Source organism: Terrapene carolina, unplaced genomic scaffold (genome assembly GCF_002925995.2).
Source record: "Terrapene carolina triunguis isolate 2854851 unplaced genomic scaffold, T_m_triunguis-2.0 Scaffold120, whole genome shotgun sequence".
NCBI classification, from domain to species: domain Eukaryota; kingdom Metazoa; phylum Chordata; order Testudines; family Emydidae; genus Terrapene; species Terrapene triunguis.
In genome coordinates, this window is record NW_020664471.1 from 6,884,975 (window position 1) to 6,909,881 (window position 24,907).

Genomic DNA, 24,907 nt, shown 5'->3' on the forward strand with positions numbered 1-24,907 from the left:
AATCTTTAAAATAAGGAAAAGAACATCTACCAGTGGCTCCAACTTCTTTAGCTCAGGGACCATCTCACAAACATCTCCCAAAAGTATGAACTCTCACTCCACAACCTGCATATTCTTCAGTTTTGCTAGTGTCATTGTAGGGGCCTAGACTATAACGTTTTTGTTTTGTTTTTTTCTGGAATGGATTTTCAATGGTTGGCACCAGACAAAGGTTACATGCTAATATAGCAGGCAATTGGAGAGTCTAGTAGTAGGCAAATTCTCATTTCTTTGTCCTTGCACAGGAATTTTCTCTTCAGCACTTGCTGGGTTCTTCTGCCTTCCCCTCTGCAGGCCAATGCCTGCTCCCTGTTTTAGGAGCCATATGCTTAGCCTCATAAGTTCTGCCTTTTCCCAGTCCTCCCTGAAAAGAGGTCACTGTCTGCCTCATGGAACAGGTAGGGATCAGTAGACATATAAAACTATATTCCATTCTGTAATGAGCACAGCTATGGAAGCATAGAAATGATGGCACTGCAGACTCAGGAGTTTCAACTTACATCTGAATTTTCTGATTTTCTTACATTTTTCTACTTTCTCCCCCATTTAGTTTCCCCAACATACACTTATATCTAAATTTTAACAGACTGCTTTTTATGCAGTACAACAAGTGTAAGAACATTTACCAAGGTATTTACAATGCATCATGGTATCTAAACAACAAAAAACAATTATATGTTAATTAGCCAAAAACTATGCATGTGTTTTCTGTAATATCTAATTTAAGAGTTTCTCAGATAAATATTACCAAGACACTAAGAGGTACGCTTTCTCAGTCACATTATCTAAAAAGGAATATTGACTCTATTTATCATGGGATTAAGAAAGGAGTGGATCTCTGCATGTCTAAGGATGGTGAGTAGCTTCCCATTGCAAAGTGCAACATTGATGATACCTGTCAATAATAGTACCAGAGTTGATGGCCAGGAGTCAGAGACAGAAATAGTGGATCTCAGGGAACTGAAGACCAGTGAAACACTCAGCAGAAACCAAATCAAATTCAACTAGCACATCATAGTTCAATGGGAATCACAGCGTTCATAAATCACAAAACACTGAAACCACAGTCCAGAGCTCATCTCCCTTACCCAGGGCCGGTGCTACCATTAAGGCAAACTAGGCAGTTGCCTAGGGCACCAAGATTTGGGGGCGCCAAAAAGCGGTGCCCCCAATTTTTTTTTTTACAGCGTTCCTGGGCTGGGCTGCCGGCAGCTCAGACTCCCTCTCCCAGCGCAGTGGCCGCTCCACTTCTCCCGCCTCCCAGACTTGCGGCACCAATCAGCTGTTTGGCGCCACAAGCCTGGGAGGGGAGGAGAATTAGAGCGGGGGCGGCATGCTCGGGGAGGAGGCAGAGCAGAGGTGAGCTGGGGTGGGGAGCTGCCGCGGGGGAGGGGCGGGGAGCTGCCGCAGGGCTGGGGGGGGGCGCAAGGTGGAAGTTTCGCCTAGGGCGCGAAACTTCCTTGCACTAGCCCTGCCCTTACCTGCAAAGAACATCACAAATTCATCATCATCAATCAGATGAAAGTATTATTAAGAAAGTGAGGCTTTCCGGAATAATCAGTCTGGGAACTACTGCAAAGTCCAGACATATCCTTGGGCTACATTAAGGGCAAGGAACAAACGTGAGCCCAGGTTTCCAGTAGTCTAAAGCATTTATTTTTAGCCATGGCAGGTCATGAGATATTGGACTTTAAAAATAACATACTGATAACCAACTTGCACTGAGACCCAGTCCAATGATTGATGATTGGGGGGGGGGGGGGGCAGGAGAACCTTGACTCTTACTAACATGATGCACTGACTCACTATTTATCAGCCAATCAGATTTTTTTTTAATTTGTAAGATAATTTACAAATTGTCGCTCTTGAAATTAGAAAGAAGAACACTCTGAATTACATCAAACCAACACAAAAAATCCATTGATATAACAATACTGAGACCCAAACTGCAGCTTTCCTGTGATTTTTCTCCAGTATTGTGCCATGATACATCACATTCTGTAATACATATGGACATTCAGTTCAGAAAAATTCCATCAGCTGTGGTACAATTATTGACAAACATTACAAACGCTTTGATTAGCACCATCACCACATGCTTCTCCAATATAATACAATGTATTAAGGATTAACTTACTGCCCAGACAGGGGATGTAAAACCTAGAATTGCTGCTTGTATTCCATCTGCTATGTAAGGTATGATGTTTTCACCAAAGCGGGTATCCCTAAACAAGGCCCTCAGGATATTTAAAGCATGAACCTGGGGGAAAAAAATCATTATTTGTTTTGTAACATATGCTACTTTGTTGTAAAAGTCCTCAAATTACATACTTTAACCATAGCCATGGAGATGAACAAATCCATGCATTTACTCATTTATGCCACTTAATTTCCACTTTAAATTCCATTCAACATATCACTATTAACAATTAAAGCAATACAATGGCACTGTGCAAAGTGCTTTGAAAAGCATAGTCATAGTAAAAAAAAAAAAAAAAAAGAGTGAATAAATGATTCACTTTTCTAGCTGCCACCACATTTATGAAACATTGAGATTCTTGGATGAAAGAAACTAAAGGATATACATGTATTTATATTTTTTAACAGCAGCAAACATATGAAGAAAGGAGTATCAAATTCTTTACTACAGCTAGTAAAATTGTAATGCTTAGCAATCTATCCTGGACAAATAAATCCTGAACCTTCTGTATTACAAGTAAAATCAAGCCAAAAAAGTTGCACTTTTTCTCTTCAGTTACCATGAGGAGACAATTTTCAAAATTTCTCAGGATTATCTGAAGCATCAAACCTTGTAAGTAAAGTCAATTTGATCATTCTTTTCTGAGCTTCATGTACATTACACTTAAATTTGTCAACCAAGAAGGGGGAAAAAAATAGATACTTTTTGATTCAGGCCTGTTCTACACTACCAAGTTAAGCAGCTTACGTCGACCTAATTGTGCATGTGTCTACACTCAAATTTGTCTCCTACAGCTGTAATCACCTCGTTACACCAACATAGTAACACCATCTCCCCGAGCAGTGTAGAGTCACTGTTCATGTACTGTAGTACTTATGTCGACCCTAACTGTCCTCCAGCAGCTGTCCCACCATGCTCCAGACTGACCACTCTGGTCAGGCATTGTGAACTCCACTGCCAAGAGGTCACGGAGACCGGAAGCCCCCCACACCCGTTCAAAGCCCCAAGAATTTTTGAAATTCCTTTTCCTGATTTCCTGGCTTGGCAAGCACACATAGCAGCTCTCCATTGTTGTGTGCAACTGCCCAGCTGACCATGTCAGCTACATGCTCCAGACATGCTCCTGCCTAGTGTAAACAGGAGATATTGGATCTCTTGGGCCTGTGGGGAGAAGAGCTCAGCTCCAAAGCAGCCATAGAAACGTCGACATCTACAGATTGCTCATGGGACGCAGGAGAAGGGATTTGACAGGGACCAGCACCAATGCTGCATGAAAGCCAAGAAGCTGTGGCAGGCTTACCAGAAGGGTGCAGGGAAGCCAACAATCAATCCAGTGCCAAGCTGCACACCTGCCACTTTTACAAAAAGCTACATGCCGTACTCAGCAAAGACTCCCCCACCACTACCCACAGCATCGCTGATGCCTCTGAGGAGGCTGAGTCACAGACCCCTGCCAGGAACAGCAAGGAGAAGTATGGGGGACAGGTGACCAAGGGGATCGAGCTGCACAGTGAGCCTGTTTTTGACGCCACTGCAGTCCTGCCAGTCAAGCACAGGTGAGCCCAATGCAGGGGAAGGAACCTTGGGCAAGCCTGCAGATAAATTTTCAATTACAGAGATGGCGCTCCCAAAGTAGCAGGACATATCTTTTGACTTTTCATTAATTTAATTTACTCATGCTAGAAGAGGTAGTGGTACAACCAAGAGCAGTATAGTTGCTATCTGCTTTACATTCGCCTATAGAGTCAGGCAGAGGGAGCAAATCGGAGCTTTTTTTTTTTTATGTACACAGGGATGTCCCTTGAATTCTCTAGAGAGATCTTAATGAAACTTTCATGGCGGTACTCTGCAATCCTCCGCCGAAGGTTTCTAGGGAGGGCTGCCCTATTTCTTCCTCCGTGGTAGAATGCTTTCCCACGCCACTCATTGATAACTTTGGCAGGCACCATTGCAGTACACAAGCTAGCAGCATATGGGCCCAGGCAGCTTAAGGACACCAGAAGCAGCTGTGCTCTCTCTCTGCCTTTGTTATCGGCAGAGTGAGATAAAAGGATAAAATGGAAAATGGTGGAAAACGGTGCCAGTATTCAGTGCCACTGCCCTATACTACTAGAATCATGCAACACCAACCCCCAGCAAGCCATGCTCACCGTGGCTGGCGCTGTGACTGACGCCGTGCACAAGCAATCCCAAGAAGAAATGACAATGCTGTACTTAAAACTTTAGAGGAGCAAGGCGAGTGAGTTCAGCACCTCAAGTTTCGCTTTCCACAGTGAATACACTGACAATGGTACCTCTGTGCGTTTTATCTTCAGCTGCTGCCATTGCAGCCTTCAGGGTCTCCCCCTCCACACTCACGGAATGCCTGAGCCAGATGAGGAGAAAGAGCACTCGGGATGATATGTTCAATGAGATCCTGCAAGCCAGTGCTGTATCAGACCATGAACATGGGGGCCTGGCGGATGAACATTGCAGATACCATGGACAAGGAAAGAATGGAGAGGACATAGGCCCAGGAGTCCCAACAGGAAAAGGAGAGGGAGATGCACCAGGACATAATGGGACTTCTCAGGCAGACTCTGCAGCAGACTCTGGTGGACCTGCAGGTTCAACAATCCCAGGCTCACATTCCTCTGAAGCCCACTGAGAACTCAACATTGGGACCTCCCTAAACCCTCCCCCTCCCCCCCACATTCCACATGGCATCAGAGTTTGCTACACTACCCCTACCACTCCACCCTGGGGGACATTAAAGACAGTCACATCTTCACATCAACTGTGGCTTTCACAGGTCAGTGTGAGTATGTGTAGTTTAAATGAATATGAATGATCCTTCCCCTTCATAAGTTCTGTTCTTTTAATTTATTACGTTTTTAAATGTATTTGTTGTAAAACTGCACTGGGTTTTTGATTTTTGCACTGACTGTTACAGAATAAAACTATTATTTGGAAAATAATTCATATTTATTAGCTCACAGCACATGCTGCCGAGCGCTCTGCAGTTCTGAAAGCAACCCATTACACAGTGTCACACAACTCATAAAATAATTCACAAACAACATTAATAGGTGCATTGACAATGTTATATTCCTACAGCATTCACCACATAATTCCTACCAGACCACAAAAGACCAGGGCCAGACAGACCACACTACAACACAACCACATATTACTCTGGCTCACTGTTAAAATGGTGTTTTAAAGCCTCCCTGAACCATATAGCTCTGCATTGCACCCTTCTAATAGCCCTTGCACCTGTCTGTTCAAACTCAGCAGACAGCCTCCCCACCTCCGTCCTCCACCCTTGTGGAAACTTTGCACCCTTTGCTTCACAGATATTATGCAGGACAGAGCAGGCAGCTATAACCATTGGGATATTTTTCCTATTAAGGTCCAATCGCATGAGTAAACAATACCAGCATCCTTTCAAATGACCAAAAACACATTCAACTGTTACTCTGCACCTGCCGAGCTGGTAATTGAACTGTTCCTTGGTGCTGTTGAGATGGCTGGCATACGGTTTCATGAGCCAGGGGAGCAAGCAGTAGGCTGGGTAGCCCAGGATCACTATTGACATTCCAACATCCCCAATGCTAACCCTCCGGTTGGGAGAGAAAGTTCTTGAAGATACGAGCATCATGCACCTTCGCTGACCAGCCCATACTGCTGTTAGTGAAGCATCCCCAGTGATCCACCAACAGTTGCATAACCATAGAAAAGTAGCCCATTCTGTCAATATACTCTGTGGCAAGGTGATTTGGTGCTAAAATAGGGATATATGTGCTGACTATCACTCTACCACAATTCGGAAACCCAACTCCTGCAAATCCATCCACTATGTCCTGCACATTGCTGAGAGTCACAGTCCTGCATAGCAAGAGGTGATTAATGACCCTGACACTTGCATCACAACGGCCCCTGTGGGGGACTTCAAATTGATTCCCAGCTGACCTGTAGCAATCTGGCATTGCAAGTTTCCACAGTGCGATCACTACTTGCTTCTCCACTGTCAGTGCAGCTCTCATTTTGGCATCACTGTGCTAGAGGGCTGAGGCACGCTTAGCGCACAGGTCCAGGAATGCGGCCTTGCACATCCAAAAGTTCTACAGTTACGGCTTGTGATCCCATACTTGCATAATGATGCAATCCCACTAGTCAGTGCTTGTTTCTCAGGCCCAGAAGCGCCGCTCCACCATCTGCAGCTGTTTCATGAACGCCACCAAGATCCTTGAATTGGTTCTCAGTATGTCCCACAGCAATCAGTCCTCCAAGGAATGACCATGCCTCTCACTCATTTGGTTCTTCTTACGGCTCTGCAAATACCCCAGGATTGTGCACCCTGTGCTTGCAACACTCATGACAACAGTACAGAGGCATACAGCCACCATGCTTCTCTCAGAGATGTTAGACAATGAGGAAGGCCACGTGGGTTTGTGGGATTTTGAAAAAAAGCGAGAAAATTACGGGCTATAGATAACATTTTGGGATAGAGACAGTTGCATGCTGGGAAATTCACCCCATGCGCCCAGTCATCTCTGCATGATTCATTTTCGCCCCATCATGCAATGCCAAAACTTCCCAAAAGACAACATGCTGAATGGTGGCGAGTTGCATGGTTGGATACCTACCCATGATGCACCGCTCTCTGCATTGATACAAGCACTCCTGGTGAGTATGCACACCACCAACACAAGGAGCCAAGTATGCATGCGCACAAGCAATGTACTAACTGGCAGCTAGTTAGTACATTGCTTTATAGTGTAAATGTGGCCTCAAAAATTAGACAAAACACACCAAAAAACCCAACCTGGAACAGGTGTTTATGAAAAACTTGCCAATTTTAAGCTAAGATTAATACATGGGCTATGTCAACAGACACTGTATTCTCTTGTACTTCCCTACACATACTGGGCTAGATCTTCAGCTGATGGTAATCACTGAAGTTGACTTTGATGGAGCTACATAAATTTGCACCAGCTGACGAGCTGGCATAGTAACTAAATACTACAAACACTGAAGTTAGCTAACTACAAACCATGCTCAGCTATCAAGTTTTTATAGTACTGCTACCGTAATGTTGAAAAATAAAGATGTTCGACATTAAATTGGACCAATTAGTTTTAAGATTTGCAAATATAAGTTAATGATCACATATTTAAGTATGAAGAGCTGTGAGTATGTACAATAGTCATTTTTCAGTGTGTGTTCTCATTACTGTTCCATACTATGTATGGAACACAAACTATTGTTTATTTACTCCAAATGGGACGTTGCTTAATACTAAAATTTACTCATCATTTGTTCAGAAATAGTACAGGGCAATCATCTGATTATGTAAATTCTAATAAAAAGGAATTGGTATAGTTTCACCACATGAAGGGGTCAATACACCAAATGAGTCAATATAGAATGTTCAGGATTTTTGTTCAGAACATCTCATTCATTTGCATGAAGAGTCCAATAATTTCACAACCTCTGAATGCTTCAAGAAACTAAACTTTAGCATGTTTGTGGATCAAAAAAAAAATGAATTTCATCTACTTTTAAAAAACACAATGACTGGTTGACAAAGGACTGTTTTGGGAACTTTATTTCCTAATATCATGATGTGTTTTACTTCTCACCTGAGGGATTATGTTGGGTGATTCATTCACAGGTGCAGCCAAAGATATTAACTCATTCATTGTCATTTTCAGTAAGTTTGTTTTACTCTTCTTTGGTTCCGAAGCCAACAAAGCCTAAGGGAGGGTAAAAAGTCATAAGTAATTAGTTTTTTCTAGTTATCTACTAACAGTACTGCCCAGTTACCATCTCTCTCTCTTTCTCTCTCATACACATACAAGATATTACAGCAGAGCGTCTGATCACTCTTGAGCACCATAGGGAAACTTGCACAATAGTTTCGATTTTAATCCTGTTTTTCTTTGATTGGTTTGAAAAAAATATATATAGTTTTAATATGACATGGGTTGGTTGGAAAACAATACCATTCTGCAAAAACATTAAAGTTTTTTAAAACTGTTTCATTCTAACGTGGAATGAAAATGAGACCTTTTTGAATTTTTTCACGAAAAAAGTTTCAAAAAGGTCTCATTTTCAGTCACTCACCCTCACGAATCAAAAAAACAAACAATAAAAACAGAACCAAAAAAAGTCAGAAAATTAATCAGTTAAGATTATAATAGCAACATTAACCACCAGGCCATACAGTCAGTCTCTCTGTCAGTATCTCCTGCTGGAGCTGTTCCACTTTGTATAAATAATTAAGTATTCATTGGCCAGAGACTTGCATAGAATGTAGGAGACTGATGTTCAACTCACTGCTCTGAATAAGACAGCGCAGAGACTTGAACCTGTGATCCCCACCATCCTACATGAGTGCCCTATCCCCCAAGCTACTAGCAATTCTACGGTGGGGTACCCTGGCCAGTCAGTCTCTCAGTCTTAGTCTCCCCTCACCCCCAGGCTCCATCCCCCACGTCCCAATTTCCTGGGTCTCAGAAACCTCCCCCAAAGAATTTTCTGTCAAAATGGAATTTTTCAACAGAAAAAAGTTTGGTTGAAAATTTTTCAACCAGCTCTGGATACAATCATTTGAGTGTGTACTAAAGAATATTTCTTCAATCATACTGAGGTGCATTTAAGCAAATGTGTGCATATCATTAGTTTTGTTGATTCAAAGTGCTTAGAACCACTGTAAGACTGGCAGAGAATATGAATTCAGCAAGCCAGACAGTTGCATGAAGTGTATGTAGCTTGCAAGCTCCAGCTAGACACACGCACACAAACGCTCTACCACAACTAGTAAGTTACATGCAAGAAATAAATTATGACATTAAAGTTGAGTCATTACTTTTTTTTTTTGATATGCTTAATATAGTTCTCTTTATACCATAAAATTCATACTGTAAAACAGAGCATGTGTAATGTAGATGAATTAACACTGCTTATATTATCTTAACTGTTGCATTTCTGCAATTTTGTATTTTAACAGTGTAACCTTTATCCATAAGGCATTGTTAACAGTTGTATATGCACCCACAACTCTCACTTTGGATGTTCACCTAGTGTATTTTATCTATTCAAAATAATGGTGGAGACTAAGGAGAATGCAGCTATTTCATACGTAGATGAAAGGAGGAAACACTATGTTAGTATAATTACTAGGGCTGTCAATTAATTGCAGCTAACTCATGCAATTAACTCCAAAAAATTAATAGCAATTAAAAAAATTAATTGTGATTAATCGCAGTTTTAAATGCACTGTTAAACAGCATACCAATTTAAATTTATTAAATAGTTTGGATGTTTTTCTACATTTTCAAATATATTGATTTCAATTACAACACAGAATATAAAGTGTACAGGGCTCACTTTATATTATTATTTTATTTTTATATATATTTATATAATATTATTATATTTATTATTTGTAATAAAAATAATATAAAGTGAGCCTTGTACACTTTATATCTTTTTATTACAAATATTTGCACTGTAAAAATGATAAAATAAATAGTATTTTTCAATTCATCTCCTCCAAGTACCATAGTGCAATCATTTTATTGTGAAAGCACAACTTACAAATGTACTTTTTTTTTGTTATATAACTTCACTCAAAAACAAAACAATGTAAAACTTCAGAACCTACAAGTCCACTCAGTCCTACTTCTTGTGCAGCCAATCACTAAGACAAACAAGTTTGTTTACATTTATGGGAGATAATGCTGCCCGCTTCTTATTTACAATGTCACCTGAAAGTGAGAACAGACGTTTGCATGGCACTTTTGTAGCCAGCACTGCGAGCTATTTACGTGCCAGATATGCTAAACATTCATATGCCCCTTTATGCTTTGGCCACCATTCCAGGGGACATGCTTCCACGCTGATGACGCTCGTTAAAAAAAAAAAAGAAAATAAGTGTTAATTAAATTTGTGACTGAATTCCTTGGGGGAGAATTGTATGCTTCCTGCTCTGTGTTTTACCCGCATTCTGCCAAATATTTCATATTATAGCAGTCTCGGATGATGACCCAGCACATATTGTTTGTTTTAAGAACACTTTCACCGCAGATTTGACAAAATAGAAAGAAGGTACCAATGTGAGATTTCTACAGATAGCTACAGAACTAGATCCAAGATTTAAGAATCTGAAGTGCCGTCCAAAATTTGAGAGGGACGGGGTGTGGAGCATGCTTTCAGAAGTCTTAAAAGAGCAACACTCCGATGTGGAAACTACAGAACCCACACCATCAAAAAAGAAAATCAACCTTCTGCTGGTGGTATCTGACTCAGATGATGAAAATGAACATAAGTTGGTCTGCATTGCATTGGATCGTTATCGAGCAGAACTCAACATCAGCAAGGACGCATGTCCTCTGGAATGGTGGTTGAAGCATGAAAGGACATATGACTCTTTAGTGCATCTGGCACGTAAATAACTTGCGACACTGGCTACAACAGTGCCATGTGAACGCCTGTTCTCACTTTCAGGTGACACTGTAAACAAGAAGCGAGCAGCAGCATCTCCTGAAAATGTAAACAAACTTGTCTGTCTGAGCGACTGGCTGAACAAGAAATAGGACTGCGTGGACTTGTAGGCTCTAAAGTTTTACATTGTTTTATTTTTGAATGCAGTTATTTTTTGTACTTAACTCTACATTTGTAAGTTCAACTTTCATGATAAAGACATTGCACTACAGTACTTGTATTAAGTGAATTAAAAAATACTATTTCTTTTATTTTTACAGTGCAAAGATTTATAATAAAAACAAATATAAAGTGAGCACTGTACACTTTGTATTCTGTATTGTAACTGAAATCAATATATTTGAAAATGTGGAAAACATCCACAAATATTTATATAAATGGTATTCTATTATTGTTTAACATCGCAATTAATCGTGCGATTAATTTTTAATCGCTTGACAGCCCTAATAATTACTATGACAATCAAATGTGTACTGCTGTAACATCCTCATTTTAAAAACAATTAACTAAACATTATTTTGTTACAAACTGGTACTAAAGTGAATGGTTTCCATAAATGAAAGTAGTCACTAATTCTACTAACTCTGAACACAATCCTTTCAACCTGTGGAGCACACTTCATACACCATAAAAATACTCGCTGGAGACACTTCACTGAAACATCGAGTCCAGAGCACAGCATGTGCACCTTTGATTTTGGAAGAGGACCATCTGTCCAAAGGTCACTGAACTGGTTAAATTTTAGTTTAACTATATTTTTATTACAAGAACAATAAAATAGTCAAGATACTTATGAATGCAGCTGCTCAGAAGTGATGCAATATTAAGGAAGGGGGCAGGAGAGAGGGATACCAGATAATAATAATTAAAAAAAAAAAAAAAAAAAATCACACAGCAAGACTAGATTACATTCAGGGGGAAAAGAATCAATGTCTTTAACTCTGTTTTTACAGGGATCAACCTCATATAGAATCCATTTCAATAACAAATATTTAGGCATTTAATACCATATCACATTGCAAAAAATAAATGTGAAAGCAAAACCTCCGAGCTATTCAGCCAACGGAAGCACTGATGAGGACAGAAACTGGGAGCATGCACAAAAGCAGTAACTGGCACTTTTAACAGTGTCTTTGAGGGAAAACATGGAGCATGGAGAGAAGAGAAAGGAAGTATTGAGGCAGTATGGAGATAAAATGGAGGGGAATATGTGGGAGACTAACATTCAGCAAAAACATAAGGAGGCTAAAAATGTAATGTTATGATAACGAATAGTACAAAAATGAAACAAAGCCCCTTTCCCACTACTTCCTCTTATCCTTCCAAAAGGAATTGCTCTCTGCAGTTTAAAGATTTATTTTAGGTAGCAATATTTTTAATCTGAAAGGGCAATTTTAAAAATGCATGGAACCTTATAGAACATATTATAAAAGCATTAAAACACAACAGAGCAAGTTTACTGAGCCAGTAAAACATGTCTCAGGAGACTGATGGCAAGAGGCCACATTGAGTTTTGCATTTATGACCAATAAAACAAGATCTTTTATGTATTAATGCTATCTTCTTAGGATACTTTATAATATGTACTACAATCTATATTTTGGATTATTTAAATGCAACAGTCCATTTCAGGATTCATTAATCACAAGTGTGCTTGGAGTTATCCATCAAAGAAAAACAAAATGGAAAACCAGAAAGAAAATTGTACATATTTTCATCTTGGTTTTTATCCGTCTCATTTCTTCAACCAAATGGTTTCAGTTCAATTCCAAAACTAGTTCCAAATCTCCATTTATAGGTATTTAATTGTCAGGATGTGAATTTAGTACTCCCTCGGGGATTGACAAAGCAGCACCTTCCAGACTAGTTTCTCCAAACGGGTATGGCAGGGACAGTGGCAGTGTAAACTTCTCCACCAATGTATGTCAACCTCGGCCTACAAAGACCAGTTTTAGATAAAAAAAGGATAATGTTATCCTCATTTAGTGCTTATCCATCTTATTCACAGATGCCAATTCATAACCTGGCTTCTCAGAATGCTATTAATGGTGCCAATTAGTGCTAACTGTGCTAAATTTTGTGATATGGATGGGAACACTTGTCCCCAGCAATAGGGCTGAAGCCACCGAATTAATTTCATGTAGACCACTTGCAAATATCAGAGGGTAAGAATTTTTTATCTTTATCAATCAGAGCTGGATTTGAAAGAAAAACTTAAAAAGAGAAAGAGCTTACAAACAGTTCCCAACACCACCCAGTCTCCTTCAAATATTCTTTTTACACAGAAAATCTGCATTAATAGTAAAGCAATTTCTCAATCATAAATCAGTTACCGTCACTGCACAATCTGTAATATTTTACAGAAAGAAAGAAAGAAAGAAAGAAAGAAAGAAAACATTTTCCCTCGTGTCTCCGAACTTCTACCCCTCTTCTGAAAGCCAAAATTTCAACATTGTTGAATTGCTCACCCATATTTTATTTGAAACAAAAAAAATCCAGTCATCATAAAATGTATAGTGTAAATTACAAACATAAGAATAAAAGTTCTTGACTCATATGTCCCAATTACAAATATAATCTATCAAATACAGAAGAATTTCCGTTTGCTACAGTATTAGTGTCACTAAAATGGAGTTCAGCTCCAAAATGGAGCACTCAAATGAAAACAGGCATATTCTTCACAATGCAATATCCACAGTTTTATTTATCAAATAAAATAAGCAGCTATATTTACAATCTCTGAACTATTACACATTTGACAAACACCACACTGAAACCACAAATTTCATGTGCTCTCATCCTCCAGAAACGCCAGTCAATAGATCCACATCTCACAGCGAATTATACTCCCATTTTGTAATCCCAATTGCATGAATGTAAACTGGGACAAAATGTGGACTCCTGCCCGCATCTATGTTCACAAAGTATCTAGAAGGGGCATAATTTGACCCAAAATGGGTCAAATTGGTAAAACATGCGTTAATCTCACAATGTACTCACTCATACTTCTCAGGGATTTATATGCCTCACAATGATGTGGCAATAAAATAAATGCAGTCATATGAAGTTACAGGTGCAACATTAGTAGGTACCTGTATGTAGAATGGAATTCCAGCACTGCGTCTAGTTGCACATAGTTTAGAAGAAGGATCACAAGATTTAATTTCTTCTAAAACATTGTACAACCATTGCTGTGGCAGTGTACGGAGACTCTCGTTAGTACATCTAAAGAGACACAAATAAGCATGCGTAAGTATTTAGGATAAACAAGTTCAAAACAAAATTAAAAGATAATAAACTGTGCCCTACTGCTGTTGCAGAGTGCTATTTACCTTTATTAACTAAGACCATTTTTTCTTAATGTATAGGATTGATATGCACTTAATGTGTAGGATTGATTTGACTTGACCAATGTTGGGAGAAATATACAACCCATTTTGAAAAATGGGAATACTCATATGCCTTACATATTTGGGGATACTAACATATGCAGGAACATGTGATGAGAGAAGCATGGGAGTTGTATCCAGGCTAATAAAAACAAAATTAAAGACACTGAAATAGATCTGGTATTAAATGCCTGGTATGCTGTATTAAATGGTAATTACAATATTTTAAAATCTTGAAGAGATTATCATTTTAACCACAGGACACTTTTTTGCAGGGCAGAAATAGAGGTGCTGCACAGAAGTAGAAGCCACCAGAGGGATTCCGTCTGACTCAGCAAGTTTCCTCAGGGAATGCTATGGGGAGCAAAGACTGGATCAGGAGCTCCCCCCAGCATTTCAAAGGGTGCAGTATGCAGTCGTCTGTTCTGGCTCAAGTCCATGGCCATGCCCTCTCCCACTTTGAGGTGGCTAACCCTACTAGCATCTCTACCTAGTACAGCTCCTGTACATTCCCCTATTAGGAATGTAGCCAACCCTTGTGCAAAGCCATGAGGTGGAAGGGAATGACGTTCTTCCCACGCCTTCACCCTGTAACCTGTACAGATGTGTGGGGAAGGGGGCTGGAGAGAAGTGGCAGGGAGAATGTGGGTGCATGTGTGTTTCACTTACCCATGGATTTTTCCATATCTCAAAAACTGGACATAAGAAAGTTTCATCTAGAAAATACTAGGTGAGCTGGTTCCTAGCTACTTAAGAGACCAGCTTTTTCCTAATAGCTGGGAACAGCCAAGATGCTTCTGTTAACAGTCCCCAGATTTGAACTTTAGGCAGCCCCTACTCCAGGGGTTCTCGCAACAAAAATTTTTGGTGGCCTCAGAGTGCAGCCACTAACTCTTGCTGGTGGCCGCACTTACACTTTTTCCTAACATTATTTATTTTTCCTAAAGTTAATAAAGTAATATGCACATATATACATCCAAATCATTGTAATTTATTTATGTAAGGTTTTCGGGGTTTTTTTGCAGACTCAATAATAAAAATCATGCACAGTTATCTCTATTCTTTACCAGACCTAACAGAGTGGAAATACAAACAAGGTGCTTTGCATGTTCTTGTCTTTTTTATTAGTGTTTCTTTTGCTTTTTTGGTAAAAGTGGTTGTCTGTATAACAATTCTGAAGTAAATTTAAAAATGCTTTTACATAATAGAAATCCAAATAATAATGAAAAACATATCTGGTTGGCTTGGGTCTGGGGAGGGGAGGGGAGAGGAGAGGGGAGGCACGGCTGTGGCTGGCCCGGGGCTCCTCCGGGCAGGTGGGGAGGGCTTGGGGTTTTGGCCAGCCCAGAGCTCCTCTGGACAAGGGGGTGGGGACGCTCTGGGCAGGTGTGGGATGGGTCTCAGGGCTTTGGCCAGCCCGAGGCTCCTCCAGCCATGGGAGGAGGAGTGCTCGGGGCTTCTCTGGGCGGAGGACTTGTGGCTCCAGGCACAGGGGATCTCAGGGCTCCAACTGCCGGGGGTGGGAGCGCAGGCAGAAGGGGTGCAGTCGGGGGCTAGCCTCCCCAAAGGGGGGCTCCACCCGCTGCCTATGCGCCCCTCACCTCCTCACCCCCCACTCGCCTCCTGTCTCTCTCCTCACTCCCTCACCACCACTCGACTCCTCACTCCCCTGCCACAAACACCCCCCTGCCCGCCACGAGAATTCCCGCTCGCTGGTGGCTCACCGCTCACCTCCTCACTCCCCCGCTTGCAGCCAGACACCCCTGCTTGCCTTGTCACCCTGCTGCTGGCGCACCGCTCGCCTCCTTACTCCCCCGCCAGGGCCCCCTGCCACTCACCTTGCCGCTCACCTCCTCCCCACTCCTTGCCTTCTCACCCCCTCCTCGCCGCCTCACCTTGCTCCTTAAGCATTGTGTCCCCCACCTGTATCTCCAGAGAGGCAACGCGTGCAGGAGCAACAGGGAGGAAGGGGAGGGGCTGATGCTGCACAGGAAACTGCCATGGCCGCAGGGAAACCCCCTGGTGGCTGCATGCGGCCACAGTGACCGGATTTGAGAAACGGTGCCCTAGTCAGAGTGTTCTTAATGGAGGATACTGCCCTCTGGAACTTTACTTCTCTAATCTATTCATCACAGTCTGATTTTACTGACCTTCAGAGTACTACGTAAGGCCCATGTGTGTACTCGTCCCTCTGCCTGAGGCAGGCCATTTATGAAGGAGTCTAATGTTTAAAGGAATTGGTTAGGTAAGTAGCTGGTTTGTCCTCATTATAGTACCTTAGTGCCACCTGCAGTCTACATCCAATCCCCAAGATAATTTCATATTGCACCATCTGGCTAATGCTGATTTTAACTGTGGTTTAGTCATACACGACACACCTGAAAGCTTATGCAATGAGTGTATGTTCAGTACAAATGAATTAAATAAAATGCTTCTGTAAACCTGAGCAGCAGTATTGCAAAGCTTTTATAATGCTAGGTCTCTTAAAACAGTTTAAAATAAAATACATTCAAATAATTTTAAATGTAAAATACATACAAAAAAACATGCAGCTAGTGAAGACAGCAAAAAACAAGGGTACAATTCATTACCAGTACTTTGACTTATTTGTCAAGTGTCTAAACTGCACTCTTGCCATGAAGTATTTTTCCTCTGCAGTTATACAATCTGGCATTCCCTATGAAACACTCTCACAGGGCAAATAGCTCTAAAAATAAATACTTTGTCAAAATTACAGGAACGGCCTCAAGCAAAGGACTTTTGGGCAGGAACAGAACCTCAAGCCTACTTCAGGCCCAGGTGCTGCCCAAACAAAGTTCAACAAAATATAATTTAGTCAGCCAGAATAAAACCTATTCCTTAACCATTACATAGCCTTTCCAAATGTAGCTTTCACAGTTAAAATTAGTTTTTCCATTAATGCCATTTTATATCATTATTAAAAGCACTAAAACATTTGCCTTGACACAGCCTGTAACAAATGATGATCAGTTATGGTTAATACAACTGCAATTATATTAACCCTGTAGGATTTGCTGTTGCCAAAACACAAGTCCTAATTACTCTCCCATTTTAGTAGCTGGGTGGCCTCCTGTTAGCCCCATTTGACTACCTGGGTGGTTGAAATAAGAAGTCTAAAGTTAAGAGAGAAGACCGGAAATTGGGGGGGGGGGAGCAGAGGGGAAGACGGGAAGGGGAAGAAGGAAGAAGAAAGTGAAGGCTGAAGAGAGCCTTCCACTTTTCTCTTATTTCTTCCCCATCCCCCACATCACATTTCCTCAGTTTAAGTGTTAAAAATACATCAATTTCTACTGCCACTGCTGTCCCCCACTCCATTTCCAACTCACTAGTTTCTTATCGACCCCATCACTGTAGTATCTGACCACCACCTAAATATTTAAAAACACAATCTTTCTGTCTTATTCCCTCCCTACCCAGGAAAAAGAAAAAGAAAAGAAAAGAAAAGAAAGAACCGGCACACCATGCAGCTAGGCAACAGTCACAGTAGGTCCTCTACCTTTTGTAAGGGCCAGTTAAAGGAAGGACCCCTGGATACCCAATCCCGCCCTAGGACTGGGCACCACCATGGTTTCCCTACATTGCTTCTCCTCCCTCTCTCCTTTTCACAGCTCCGTTTCAAGCAGGTAGTGCATCTCTAAACTACCATCCTGACAGCCACCTCAAAAGTGTCAGAGAAACATGCCTTCAAAGAGAATGGGTCACACATTACAGGATCCACAACCAAGGCAACCAGTTGCGACATCTTCCTCTGGACCTTTTACAACATAATGGTCACCTCTGTCCTATCTTTGTTTTACATAGCCTACCGTTGGCCTTTCTCAGATGATTTAAGACATGGGCTGGCTTTCTATCCTTTTGTACACATGGATGTGACAACTTTCCAGGGTTTTGACCAACCAGTAATTCTAGTGGTTACCTCAGACTTTGTGACTCCATTTCAACTATAGTATACTACTACTACAGATATTACTGTTTTAATTGTAAATACCAGCATTACTGGTCCTATCTCCTTAATTCAAACATGGTTTAAACTTCTTATTTTAGCTATTCAAAAGAATAGTGCTTAAGTCTTCAGTATGTTACCTCAACATTAAAACAAACATCCTATGCTAACATTCATGCTGGTACAAAAGAGAACAAGGCAAAACATTACGGAATATTTAAAAGCTGCTATGCTGCATATTGCAAGGGTTTGCATTATATTATTAATTATTATTATTATTTTATTGCATATTTTATTTTTAAATAGATTTTTTTTACCTTAAGAGCTAGCAGAAAGAGAAAAATATACTGAAATGCAATCTAAGACATTTCAAACACTGAAGTTGCCACAAGTAATTCTATCCTGTTCAGTCACTCACCCAAACCCAAGTTTTTTGTGAAAGCTAAGTGTTACTGCTCTAAAGTAAAAATCATTAGAGACTATTGACCTTTAAATGGAGGAGACTACTCCCTTATGCTTGGCAACAGCACCTCTTATGGCCTGGCAGGCAGATTATTGTCATAATAAGCAGGTGGCCTCTTGAAATTTAAGAATAATGAAGCTTTCTAAGGTAAAAATTGTGTTCACAAATGTGTTATCTTTCAGGTTAAAACCCCTAATCTGTATCAGACTGAAGTATTAATTATTTTTGCCAGACCAAATAATTAAAGTCTGTAATTAAAACACCATACATTAACTTGATATGCAAATGACTTCAATTGCAGTTCAGTGAGTGGTTTTTCTGATTTATCTATCTTTCTTCTAGTTAAAACAATTTCATGCCTGGCCATAACAGCTATTCTGATCAGTTTCACTGAATCCAATAAACCTGAGACACAAACTGCCAAAAACCAGGAAATTCAAAGTTAAGGTTGAGCCTCTCTCCATAACTCATAAGGCTGTACTCTCCTCCCCATACAAAAATTATTGTGTATTAAGGATGAAGGGTCAACCTTGGACCTGGATATCCTGAATTTTTAAGGTTTGTAGCTTAAACTTCATATAATTAGAAGTGTTGTCTATGTTAGTACACCTCTACCCCGATATAACACGAATTCGGATATAAGGCGGTAAAGCAGCGCTCCGGGGGGCCGGGGCTGCGCGCTCCGGCGGATCAAAGCAAGTTCGATATAACGCGGTTTCACCTATAACGTGGTAAGATTTCTTGGCTCCCAAGGACAGCGTTATATTCAGGGTAGAGGTGTACATCTAAATTCAAAGTTTAAATCAGTGTAATCCTGCTTGCCCTGGGGAAACTCATTTAATCACTTTGCTCTCCAGTAGTCCTACTGTAGTTTAATTTTTGTACTGGATGCTATTATTATCTGTAAACTAACATCCATAGTGTGCTTGGTGCTTTACAAACCAATAAGGAGACAAGGACCTGCCCTTAGAAGTTTATTACAATCTAAGGTGAACTTGCCCCAGAAAATATGTGCTTCATAAGAGGGGTTCCCTATTAATTAAGAGCAGGTACAATAACTTTACATTGCCGTCCTTGCCCCACACTTTGTAGCCTCGGTATGGAAGATGTGGATTTCTCAAGCAATGTAACAGCTCACAGGCAGCAGTTACAAGTTGTTACAAATCAGAGCAGTTCTGGAGACATCCTTAAATTGCACTGAAGACTTGATAGAACCCTGGAATAGGGAGGTGCAAAAACAGATATAGCGCCACCATTGCCCCTACTCTTTCCCTGCACCCAGAGAGTAGGGGAACTGAAATGGAGAATCTAGCGCACAGTGATAGTTTCACAGGTGAATAATGTATTTAGACATTTGTAGGGGTTCCAGCGTTCTTTTTAAACTGAGTACTTTTATAGTTATCTACACTACAGTGTCTGAATATATAAGTGTTTGGCATGCTCTAGAAATCATGGTTAGGATTTTTTTTAAATGGTGGGCACAGACGTGGTGATTTTAAATAAGAAATTAGTTTCAAAGCCCAGAAAGATTGAAGTTACCCATTTTAAAAGTACGGAAAGTCATCCATGCAACTACCATTTATAGGTGAGGATTTCACTTTACATTGAAAAATTTTACAGGTTATGGTAAAAAGGTCAGTGCATGACTTGAAGGTTTATAAAATGGTAATTTACTTCAGTGATCTGCCTGTTAATGAATTTTAAATTACATAATACCAGCTAACCAGATTTTAGGGGCTTGAGAAGACACAGGAAAGTTATATGACTTCTCAAGGTCACAGCAGTCAACAGCAGAGTCAGTAATAGCAGACAGGACTGTCTATTCCCAATCTCCTACTGGAAATCTCCATATAGCTTCATATACTGCACTTGCAGATGTTCAGCAAACCACTAGAGATGGATAATTTCCAAGGATTTTGAATTAAATGCATTAGTCCAGCTGACTCCGAAATGACTCCTTTAAGTATTTTTATTTGAGACCAAATGCCATAGCTTTCTGGTGGCAATGTGTGATATTAACTGAATTCAATATACAATGTATAAAATAATTATTCCCCCATTTCCTCAAAGTGCTCCAAATACATTTTTCTTAAATACAAGAATTCTACCAAGCCCTAAATATAGTTCTCTGCTCCATTCTTCCCCAGGGGGGATAAAAAAATTTTTTTTAATTGTTTTTATTTAAAATCAGATTTTATTTAAATTACATACATTTTTAAACAAACATTAAAAATTAAATTTGAAATTCTGACATCCTATGTGAAGGTCTAATTTACTATAATCTATTAAATAAAAAAATGTTTAAACAGTGCATGCTTGCCACCAAAGCTTTAAAGAAAGTCAAACCACTCTACTGGGAGAAGTCCTTGGCTAACAACATGGAATCAGTTTATTGAAGTGTTAAACCAGCTTTTGACTGCAGTAGCTTTTTCTGCTCATACAAGGAAAATATTCTCTTCATTTCAGTTTATTCAACTATTTCAGTTCAATGACTAATTCATTCAAAGTTGTGAAACCAATTTGGAGACAAAAGTGCAAGAAAGCTTGTTTTCCTCATCCATCTATGAATAAAAACTAGGTGTGAGGATGAGCTCTACTAGTTATAAAATCTTGAACGTGGTCACCTGAAATAATCAGTTCAATTCGCTAACTACTTATTAAATAAGGAAAGTATAACTCAATTTTAAATGAAAAACATGTTTAGATTAACATTTTTCTTATGCATCCAGCACATTTAAAGGCAGTTTTATTTAACTCATAAAAAATTTAAATGCTGCTTAATGTTGCACATTTGTCATTGAATGCCAGTTTCCAGCCAAATAGTGCTTGACACATCACAAGAAAAATAAATAAATACATCATTTTGTAAACTCATGATTCACCATTTTCTAACATGTTAAAAAATTTTAAAATTAAGAATCTGAATAAATGTACGATAAGCTGCATAACTGCAAAAAAACATGTATAGATATAGTGTATCTTCCTGCTTAGCAAAAAGTAATACCAAATTTAATGTGAAAACTATATTTAGTTGCAAATCAATATGTTTTATTGGTTACCAACCAATGAGAATCACCTTTACTTAAGGAAAGTAACTAAAAAATACAAATACAAAACAAGATTAAAATCAGTGCTTTAAGTCACTTTGATTTAAATTGGTGATTTTCAAACTGGGGTACTCATACCCGTAGGGGTACACGAGCTCTCATCCGGGTGTACACGAAAAATCCTGTAATGGCGGACAATGCATTTTATTTAGTAAAACTTGGCAATCTGATCATGGATATATTATGATCTTGTCTCAGATGGGGTAGGCAGTAGACTACATTATTTGGAAAGGGGTATGCAGCCTAAGATGTTTGAAAACCACTAATTTAAATCAATCCACCCTGTTCCTCCCAAATGAATGAAGCCCTATAAATTTACCTTTTGGAGGACATTCCATTATGTTCTGAAACATTAATGATCGCATTAATGAAACAGAGAGGGTTACAGAGCTCCCAGTATATTGAACAGTAGCTGTATAACATACAACAGGCAGATTTGGACTGAGTGAAGAAAGTGAGAAGAGAAAGGCAGAAATTCAGTAGCCTAAGCAACAACCTGGTGATAATGAACTTGTTATTTCAACAAAGAAAGCCACATAGGAAATGGACATAGATACCTGATGGGCAAACAAAGAAAGAGCCAGATATCCAGAATGAACATAAAGAAGTCGCGCAGAAGAAACTTCATATTTCTGGTGAAAGAAGAAATGAACGCTGAAGAGATACAGAACACTGTAAAAAAAAAGGGGGGGGGGAGGGGGAATTACAAGAGCAGCTGAACAAGTGTTGGGCTACAAGGCCAAAACGAAGAAACAAAGGTGGATAACAGATAAAGTGCTGCCGCTGAGTGACAAGCGTAGCAAGCCGAAAGAGAACAAGAAGGAGCGCGAAAGTCTAAGAGCAGAGTACAAGTCTGACCAGACAGATAAAACAGAAAACAACCAGATAAGCAAACAACATAAAGAAAAATATGCAAAGAGAAATGTGACATGGGTTGTATCACAAAGTCAGAGAAATTAATGGGATATACAAGCTGAAGAGGTCAGCAGCAAAAGGCAAACACGGACAAATAATTGATGGCAAACAAGTAAAGACTAAACAATGGAAAAAATATTTTGAAGAACTGTGCAATGTGCAGAACACAGTAGATGAAATAGTTCGGGACAAGCTTCCCAGCACAAATAAGGGAGAACAGAGGCCAGAATTCTTAGAAGAAATAATAAAGATCTTGACAGAAGTTTGAAAAAGAAAGACACCAGGAAGTGACAACATAACTGCAGAGCTGCTGCAGGCAGGCGAGGACACACAGCAAAGGTAATAGACCAGGTCTTCAAGATTTACAAATGATAGCAACTGCCAAGCAAATGGGGGAAAGTGGTAATAGTACCAATCCATATAAAAAGGCAGTAAGAGCGAGTGCAAGAGCTACAGAGTAATCAGCTTATTGAGTGTACCAGGAAAAACAATCAGCAAGACGTTGCAGAGGAGAATGAAGAGGTATGTGGGAGCAGCACTTGCAGAGGAACAGGCTGGATTTTTGACTAGGGCTGTCGATTAATCGCAGTTAACTCACACTATTAACTCAAAAAAATTAATCACGATTTTAAAAATCAATAGCGATTAATCACAGTTTTAAATCGCACTGTTAAACAATAAAATACCAACTGAAATTTATTAAGTATTTTTGGATGTTTTTCTACATTTTCAAATAAATATATTGATTTCAATTACAACACAGCATGCAAAGTGTACAGTGCTCTCTTTATATTATTATTTTTGATTAAAAATATTTGGACTGTAAAAATTATAAAAGAAATAGTAATTTTCAGTTCACCTCATACAAGTACTGTAATGCAATCTCTTTATCGTGCAACTCACAAAGGTAGATTTGTTTTTGTTACATAACTCCACTCAAAAACAAAACAATGTAAAACTTTAGAGCCTACAAGTCCACTCACTCCTACTTCTTCAGCCAATCGCTAAGACAAAGAGGTTTTATTTACATTTACGGGGAGATAATGCTACGTGCTTCTTATTTACAATGTCATCTGAAAGCGAGAAACGGCATTCCCATCGCACATTGGTAGCTGGCATTGCAAGGTATTTACGTGCCACATAAGCTAAACCTTTGTATGCCCCTTCATGCTTCGGCCACCATTCTAGAGGACATGCTTCCATGCTGATCACGCTTGTTAACAAATTAATGCATTAATTAAATTTGCGACTGAACTCTGAGGAGGAAAATTGTATGTCTCCTGCTCTGTGGTTTTACCCACATTCTGCCATATATTTCATGTTATAGCAGTCTTGGATGACGACCCAGCACATGTTGTTTGTTTTAAGAACACTTTCACTGCAGATTTGACAAAACGCAAAGAAGATACCAATGTGAAATTTCTAAAGATAGCTACAGCACTTGACCCAAAGTTTAAAAATCTGAGGTATCTTCATAAATCTGAAAGGGACGGGGTGTGGAGCATGCTTTCAGAAGTCTTAAAAGAGCAACACTCTGATGCGGAAACTACAGAACCTGAACCATCAAAAAAGAAAATCAACATTCTGCTGGTGGCATCTGACTCAGATGATGAAAATGAACATGCATTGGTCTGCACTGCTTTGGATCATTATCGAACAGAACCCATCATCACCATGGACGCATATCCCCTGGAATGGTGGTTGAAGTTTGAAGGGGCATATGAATCTTTAGCGCATCTGGCACATAAATATCTTGACACGACGGCTACAACAGTGCCATGCAAACACCTATTCTCACTTTCAGGTGACATTGTAAACAAGAAGCGGGCAGCATTATCTCCTGCAAATACAAACAAACTTGTTCGTCTGAGCAACTGGCTGAACAAGAAATAGGACTGAGTAGACTTGTAGACTCTAAAGTTTTACATTGTTTTATTTTTGAATGCAATTCTTTTTTTTGTACATAATTCTACATCTGTAAGTTCAACTTTCATGATAAAGAGACTGCACTACAGTACTTGTATTAGCTGAACTGAAAAATACTATTTCTTTTATCATTTTACAGTCCAAATATTTGTAATCAAAAAGAATATAAAGTGAGCACTGTATACTTTGTATTCTGTGTAGTAACTGAAATCAATATATTTGAAAATGTAGAAAATACCCAAAATATTTAAATAAATGGTATTCTATTATTAACAAGGCAATTAATCGTGATTCATTTTTTTAATTGCTTGACAGCCCTAATTTTGATCATGATGAAGTACAATAGATCAGTTATTGTAATAAGACAGATACTGGAAAAGTACACAGAACACAACCAAACCTATCACACCTCTA

General features: G+C 39.6%; 1 protein-coding gene across 1 annotated transcript in view; it reads right to left on the reverse strand.

The window, feature by feature from the left end:
• Nucleotides 1-24,907, reverse strand: part of THADA (THADA armadillo repeat containing) — a 324,328-nt gene that overhangs the window by 248,974 nt on the left and 50,447 nt on the right. The window contains exons 23-25 of the mRNA XM_029911747.1: nt 13,822-13,954; nt 7,864-7,977; nt 2,177-2,299 (exon numbers count right to left, since the gene is read on the reverse strand). Of these exons, the coding sequence (XP_029767607.1) occupies nt 2,177-2,299; nt 7,864-7,977; nt 13,822-13,954 (370 nt within the window). The remainder of the gene's footprint in view (nt 1-2,176; nt 2,300-7,863; nt 7,978-13,821; nt 13,955-24,907) is intronic.